We start from the raw sequence: 7,189 nt of genomic DNA, 5'->3' as shown, positions 1-7,189 counted from the left end.
TCTGAGGACTATATTCACTATGCGTGAGGCCAGGAAGAAGCTGCACTGAGAACCCGGGATACCCAATGAAAACTCAGGTTTGTGCTTTCTTAGAGACGTGGAGGTCTCTGTTAAGGCCTGCAGGTCTCAGAGCATGGAGCCATGGAGGGACAGAGGGTTGGAACCTGAGACCTTTAGGGGTCAGGTCCTGAGAGGTTCATGATGTGGGCCTGGTCTCCAGCCTCACTCAGCTCTGCCACTTAAGACTTCTTTTGCTGGTATGGATGGTGCTATGACAGTGCACTAGACAGCAGGGCCTTTATGCCTCTAAGACACTGCCTTTCCAAGAGGTGGGACCCTGAGAGGAGGGATCCCCAAGGGAAAGAACTGCTATTGCAAATGTACAGGGAAGGGTCTTGGCAGGTGGTTAAAACAAGGGCAAAGTTCAGCAAGACAGCAGCTAGCTCTCCATCCACTCAACACACACACACACACACACACACACACACACAGAGAGAGAGAGAGAGAGAGAGAGAGAGAGAGAGAGAGAGAGAGAGAGAGAGGCTGATACTGAGAGAAGAGAGAGCAAGCAACTAGAATACGGTCACCATTAAGGCAGTTTCTCTTCCTTAGCTGTCCCCTTAGCAGGAAGCTGGGACTTAGACCTCCTATCGAGAGCTGTAGATGCCCTAAGGCACTGGATTGGCCTTTTCCAGGTCTGCTGGGAAAGTCTGACTGGAGGCTAGGATCCCAGATCTGGAGATTAGGGCACCACTCATGGCTTGACTGGAGTTGGGGATTATTAGAGACCACAGTTTCCCCCTGCAGCCGCCTCCACTGGCTTGGGAAACAGGTGGCCTCGTTTAGGGTTACCGGGCTCTCGCGAGCCACATCTCGATGCTACCCAGACAAGCTTAGGGTGGCAGGTACATCGTCTCCACTGAGTTTGGCGAGAGACTCCTAGCTGCACTTGGAGACCTCCGGGCTGGGAGCCAGTTCGCGGGGGCGACCTTGGGCGCGGCTCGGAGTCACGGCTCGGCGTTGGCCTCGGGAGAAACGTCCCCTCTCCGACCCTGAGCACTCTCCGCCTTCTCTCTAGGCGCTGAGGAGATGCGGCCCAGCGTGGTTTCCGCCTCCGCCAGACCACCCAGGCCCGCCCGCCAGGACCTCCGCGCCCCCGCAACAGGTCATACCCGGAAGGACCCGGGCCCCCGCGTCCGGCCCCGCCATCCGCTTGACCGCCCCAGGGACTCAGCAGCGGCTGCCAGAGCAGCCCCGCCCAGCGCCCCCGCCCTCCCACCTCTGTCTAGCCCCGGGGTCCTCCAGCTCACCTAGGTGCGCGAGTTACCAAGGTCACCTGCGTGGCTCCTGTCATTGCGCCACCCTGCGGGCAGAGCCCAGGTTTGGTTGCAATAGCGGATTCGAGTCCCACAATGGAGGGAGAGATGTTGGGCTCAGGAACCTTGCGGGTTAGCATCCTCGCCTGCCACCCGAAAGTCAAGCCACGCTGCAGAGATGCACGCACTGGGCAGTCAGTCACCCTTAGCCCTCTGACCTTGCCTCAGTTGAGGGATCAGGCTGCGGGGCGCCTGGCCCACGTGGTGCTGAGGGTGGGGCGGGGTCCGCAGTCTTCTTTGGATTAGGGGCGGGGCAAACAAACTCCGCCTCGGGGAGGACGCGCCTGCCAACCGGGACCCGGAGGGGCGGGGTTTCGGCCGCGGCTTAAAGAAACTTGTTGCGGGTCCCAGAACTGAGACTGAGCTGCAGCGGCAGAGGAGCGGTTGCTGGGCCCCTGCAGTGAGGACAAAGATTGGGTCCTGCGTGGCAACCTTGGATTCCAGAGTGTCCGTCCACAGAGTGACCGGGCGCGACCCCTGCGTCCATCCCCACTGAGCGCTTCTCCGCGCGTGGCCCCGATGCTGGACATGAGTGAGGCCCGCGCCCAGCCGCCCTGCAGCCCGTCTGGCACTGCTAGCTCCATGTCACACGTGGAGGATTCAGACTCCGACGCGCCACCGTCGCCCGCGGGATCAGAGGGCTTGGGCCGCGCGGGGGGCGGCGGCCGAGGGGATACCGCTGAGGCAGCAGACGAACGCTTCCCAGCCTGCATCCGTGATGCCGTGTCGCAGGTGCTTAAGGGCTATGACTGGAGTCTGGTGCCTATGCCGGTGCGCGGCGGCGGTGGCGGCACACTCAAGGCCAAGCCACACGTGAAGCGGCCCATGAATGCCTTCATGGTGTGGGCACAGGCGGCACGCCGCAAGCTGGCGGACCAGTACCCGCATCTCCATAACGCAGAGCTCAGCAAGACCCTGGGCAAACTGTGGCGGTGAGTGTGGGGACTCTTGACACTCTGGCTGAGGGAAAGAGTGTAGGGGCTGAAAGAGGTGGCGTCGTGCCCAAGTTTGGGCTGTGCTCCTGGGCTGGTTCCAGGGTGGGTCTGGTGGAAAAACACCTTCTGGTCAACAGAGACCAGGTGTGGGACTTTGGAGATGGAGTGAGGCCAGTGCCTGGAGTGTGACCCTCCAGTCCTTTCTCCTCTCCTGGGATATCCTGCTGCAAACCGCAGAACTGAGAATCCCAGCTTTGACTGGCCCACCACGGTCTGTAGGCATATGGGCAGGCATCAAGATGCTTTGTCCTGGGCAGAAGCTGGGACTCCCGGATCCGTGAGGAGACCTAGTCCATTGCCAGGTATTGTTCCCAGGCCACAGCAACCTGGAATTAAGGAAGGAAAGAGCAGGTGAAAATGACAGAGGGCACTCAGTGGGCACTCTGGCCCTAGAAAGGCAGGCAATATTGAAGACAGCAGCACACTCCAACCTCCCAAGCTGCCTCTGCTTGAGTTTGCAACAGTGTGTGTTGGCAACACTGGGTTGAGCAGGACAGCTAGGTCGAGGTTGTCTTGCCCTCTCAACTTTGCCGGCAACTTGAGGTGTAAGGTTGAGAGATTCTTAGGGTGGGTGTGTGCTCGGAGGACAGTCTCCTGGAGTTTCCCCATCACCTCTGGAAGCTTGGGACAGCTGGCTCCCAGAAAGCCTTACCTTTGTGAAGTAGTATAGTTTTCACCCTGTCCTCCTAAGAGAAAGACTGGAGTCGGGTAGATGAGCAAATAGGGTTCTAAAGGGGTGCTTCAGGAATTGGGGGGGTCTTTCTTGTTCCTTAGACTATAAAGAAATCCAGTCCTCACCACACAGGCCTGTTGGGCTCTGCCCCACTGGTGTCAGAATTCTCAGCAGGAGGGAAGGTTACCCCCTGGAGGGTATCCTGATCTCTCCGGCTCCCTACCCTGTGCTCCTGCTATCTGACTCCAGGCAGCAGTGTGTGTGTGTGTGTGTGTGTGCGCCCCGTTGGCCATCCTTGCTCTGCTGTGTTTTCTGCAGCTTGCTGAGTGAAAGCGAGAAGCGGCCATTCGTGGAGGAGGCCGAGAGGCTCCGTGTGCAGCACAAGAAGGACCACCCAGATTACAAATACCAGCCGAGGAGAAGGAAGAGTGTGAAAACCGGCCGGAGCGACTCGGACTCTGGTACTGAACTGGGCCACCACCCTGGTGGTCCCATGTACAAAACGGACACAGTGCTAGGTGATGCACACCGACACAGCGACCACACAGGTGAGCTCCAGGACCCTTAGCGTGGAGATAGGCAATAGCGGGATGGACTTGGAGTGTGGGTAGGTCTTCCCTCCAGGGTTGGCAATCTGCAGAGGGCCAGGTCTTCCCGATCCCTTGAAAAAGCTCCTGGATGTAGCTATTTCTGACGTACAAAAGGAGGGGGCTGCATAGCTCCATCTAGCACTCGGGGGAGGTGTATCTTCCCCGGGACTCACTCACAATCTGTCTCCACTCTACAGTAACAAGAGCATGGGTCAACAGCCCCATGAATCAGGCTGGTGGGTGGGGTCCCAGCAGCTAAGCAGCCGCAGTGGAACTGGAGGCAGGCCGGCTGGGAGCTTCCGTTTACTCGGCAGTGATGGGGAAAGAACGGGGTTGTGTGGGTTCACCTTGGTCCAGTGCCCAGGGCCAAGCATTCCAAGAGTGCCCCATTAATGCTAGTTCTGGTGGGGCCGGCTGGCCACCTTCCATCCCCCCACCCAGGTCTTCAGGGAGGAGCCTTGGGTCTTCCCACAGCGCAGTGCCTAACGGAATTTTCTCAGCCAGTAAGTGAGGGCTTAGGTCTGAGTTTGCGGGAATTTCTGGGAAGGTAAGGAAACAAAAAGCCGTTGATTTGTACCTGTGGCAGCTACCAGGGTTCCTGGTGTCACCCACCAGCTCCACCCTGGTCCCACAGAAGGGGCATTCATCCTAGCAATATACTTTCTTCCTCAGGCCAGACCCATGGGCCACCCACCCCACCCACCACACCCAAGACGGACCTGCACCAGGCCAGCAATGGAAGCAAGCAAGAGCTAAGGCTGGAAGGGCGCCGCCTGGTGGACAGCGGGCGCCAGAACATCGACTTCAGCAATGTGGACATCTCCGAGCTCAGCAGCGAGGTTATCAGTAACATGGATACCTTCGATGTCCACGAGTTTGACCAGTACTTACCCCTCAATGGCCACTCAGCCCTGGCCACTGAGCCCAGCCAGGCCACTGCCTCTGGCTCCTATGGAGGCGCTTCCTACTCCCACTCCGGTGCAACTGGCATAGGCGCATCCCCTGTGTGGGCCCACAAGGGAGCTCCCTCGGCCTCAGCCTCGCCCACAGAGGCAGGACCCCTTCGGCCACATATCAAGACGGAGCAGCTGAGTCCCAGCCACTACAACGACCAGTCACACGGCTCACCAGGCCGTGCCGACTATGGCTCCTACAGCGCCCAGGCCAGTGTCACCACGGCTGCCTCAGCCACGGCTGCCAGCTCTTTCGCCAGCGCACAGTGTGACTACACTGACCTGCAGGCTTCCAACTACTACAGCCCCTACCCTGGCTACCCTCCCAGCCTCTACCAATACCCTTACTTCCATTCATCCCGCCGGCCCTATGCCTCGTCACTGCTCAATGGGCTCTCCATGCCCCCCGCGCACAGCCCCAGCAGCAACTGGGACCAGCCTGTGTACACCACCCTGACCCGGCCCTGAGGCTGCTGCACTCTGGAGGACTCAGCGTCCACGAAGTATAGCCAGGTCTTTGAGTTCTTCCAGAAGTGTACTTGGTGGAGGGTAGAGGCAGCCGGCACGGCCTCACTCCGTCAAGTGCCTGCTGAATGTGCAGGAAACCAGGCTCTGTCACCTTGTGTCCCTTTGCCTCTGGATATCCAAACTTCTGCCAGGGGACAGAGTTCTCTTTCCCCCCCTCTTCTCTCTCTGAGGTGACTGGTGATTTCTGAAACAGCCATTCTGTTGCTCTCGGTTTGGATGAGTGTGCACCAGCTCCTGAGTTTTGCATCTCGGTAGATAAGAAGATCGCTACACCTAAGGACAAAGAGAGAAGGGGCTTCAGGTCCTTACCAGCCCAGCCGAGAACTCCCTGGGACCAAGGGATGCTGTTCCCATGGTGAAAGCATGAACGCACATCTGTGGATGCTCGAGGATACATCCACCCAGGGATCCCTTGGGACCGATGTGCGATGGAGGCTTTCTCATTACCACAGGTCTTTCCCAGCAAGGTTTGGCTGAGACGAACACTTTCCGTGTTTATTTTTATTTTTTTTTGTTATTTTTATTTTAAGGCTTAAACATGTTTGTTTTTGAAAGGTGTTGAAGACGTATTTATGTTCTGTTATTATTTTATCTTTAATTAATGAAGTAATTTGTGCAGAGAGTAGAGTTTAAGACAAAACGAACGTCGGAAAGCTTGTTTTTGTAAAGGGCAGGAGGGAGGTGGCCCGGCACCCCCTGCAGCATCTCCTGGCTCGGCCTTTGGATGTCCCTGGAGGCCTCCGCCAGGCACAGGAGAAAGTGATGGACCTCTTGGGGTCTGGTTAGAACAGAAAGCCCAGCACCAGCATCGGGGTTGGGCATTGGAAGGCAGGGACAGCATTTCGGCCCTCGGTGATGCCAAGCGGCAGAAGAATCTCCTGCAAGCTGGCAGCTGCAGAACCACGATAATCTTGGCTCTTTGGCGCCAGGCGCTGCTTACCGAGCTGCGGAAGGAGAGCCTCCCCCACTAACCTGCCTAGGTTCCTAGTTAGAGAGTAACATCCGCCCGCTTCGCCGCCCGCTTCGCAGTGTGCTGAGTGTGTAACCAGCGACTTCACGGAAACTTGTGCCTTGGAGACTTTGTATATTTACTCACTCTTGAGAAGTTTTGCTTCTTTTTAATTTTTCTACTTTTCCTACCTTTTTCTAGAGGGGAAAAAAAAATCTTCCTTTTTTTTTTTTTTTTTCTTTCAGCATCTCTCCTTCCGGGGTGGGGGTGGGAGCCACAGCAAACTCATTTTTAATGCAGTCTTTTTTTTTTTTTTTTTTTTTTTGCGTTGAATTCAGAAAGACATTCGCTGTCCTTTACCTACTGTGTTTCGTTACTTTCTGACCAGGCAATGCTAACTTTTGTACAGATCGATTTGATAAAATTTAAAAAAAAGAAAAACAAAAAACAAAACAAAACAAAAAAAGCCCAATGCCTTTTATCTACTTGGAACATGTTTTGAGTATCACTACTTCTCTCAAGCCCAGGGGAGGGGGGGTTCTTGCAGGAAGGCTCCTTGCAGAGAATGGGTGGGACTCTGCTGAGTGCCTGGTTCCAGCTGCCTTGAGCAGGCCACTGGGAGTTGGGGGTAAAGGAAGCCCAGACTCCCCAAGGCAGGAGTTTTGCCTCACCTTAGGGAGGTAGCCAGACACCCTGTCAAAACCACTTGGTCTGAATTTAAACACCGTGCCTTTAGTCTTGTCTGGCTTCCTCATTTTGAGGGTTTGCTCCGAAGCAGACAGACGCAGGCCCAGATGGTCCATTCCAAGTCTGTTTTCCTCCCCGGTGAGTCGGGGCTGATATCTGGGTAGCTGTACAGTGTGGTTCAATCCGATGGGCATTTTCTCCTCTGGGAGCGGGCTTCTGGCTCAGAGCCAGGCTGGGAGCAGAGAAGAACTATCCCAAGAGAGCCTGCTGCTGGGAGGAAAGTTTCTAGGGAGAAAATGGTGAGGAGAGACAGCAAGGAGGGGAGGGGTTCTTGCCAAGCCTCCTGGGTGCATGTGGCTAGCAGGGGCTGCCAGGGCCGGCTGCATCCCAACTATGTAGACTTCAGTCCGGGGGTGGGGGTAGCCATGTCTCTCTGGA

The 7,189-nt window shown here is 56.5% G+C and overlaps 1 protein-coding gene across 1 annotated transcript; it reads left to right on the top strand.

Annotated features, from left to right (window-relative positions):
• Positions 1-1,537: 1,537 nt before the first annotated feature.
• On the top strand, positions 1,538-6,549 carry Sox8 (SRY-box transcription factor 8). Its single transcript, XM_032913698.1, has 3 exons — positions 1,538-2,308; positions 3,363-3,592; positions 4,307-6,549. Exons 1-3 carry the CDS (start codon positions 1,896-1,898, stop codon positions 5,053-5,055), a joined length of 1,392 nt encoding a protein of 463 aa, XP_032769589.1. The 5' UTR covers positions 1,538-1,895; the 3' UTR covers positions 5,056-6,549.
• Positions 6,550-7,189: the final 640 nt, after the last annotated feature.

This window comes from Rattus rattus, chromosome 9, assembly GCF_011064425.1.
Source record: "Rattus rattus isolate New Zealand chromosome 9, Rrattus_CSIRO_v1, whole genome shotgun sequence".
NCBI lineage: Eukaryota > Metazoa > Chordata > Mammalia > Rodentia > Muridae > Rattus > Rattus rattus.
This window is presented reverse-complemented; position numbering and strand designations above follow the sequence as displayed.

Coding starts and splice junctions, on each gene's coding strand:
- Sox8 (XM_032913698.1), top strand. CDS start 1,896: ATGCTGGACATGAGTGAGGCCCGCGCCCAGCCGCCCTGCAGCCCGTCT. Junction 2,309..3,362: donor ACCCTGGGCAAACTGTGGCG/GTGAGTGTGGGG, acceptor TGTTTTCTGCAG/CTTGCTGAGTGAAAGCGAGA. Junction 3,593..4,306: donor CCGACACAGCGACCACACAG/GTGAGCTCCAGG, acceptor TTTCTTCCTCAG/GCCAGACCCATGGGCCACCC.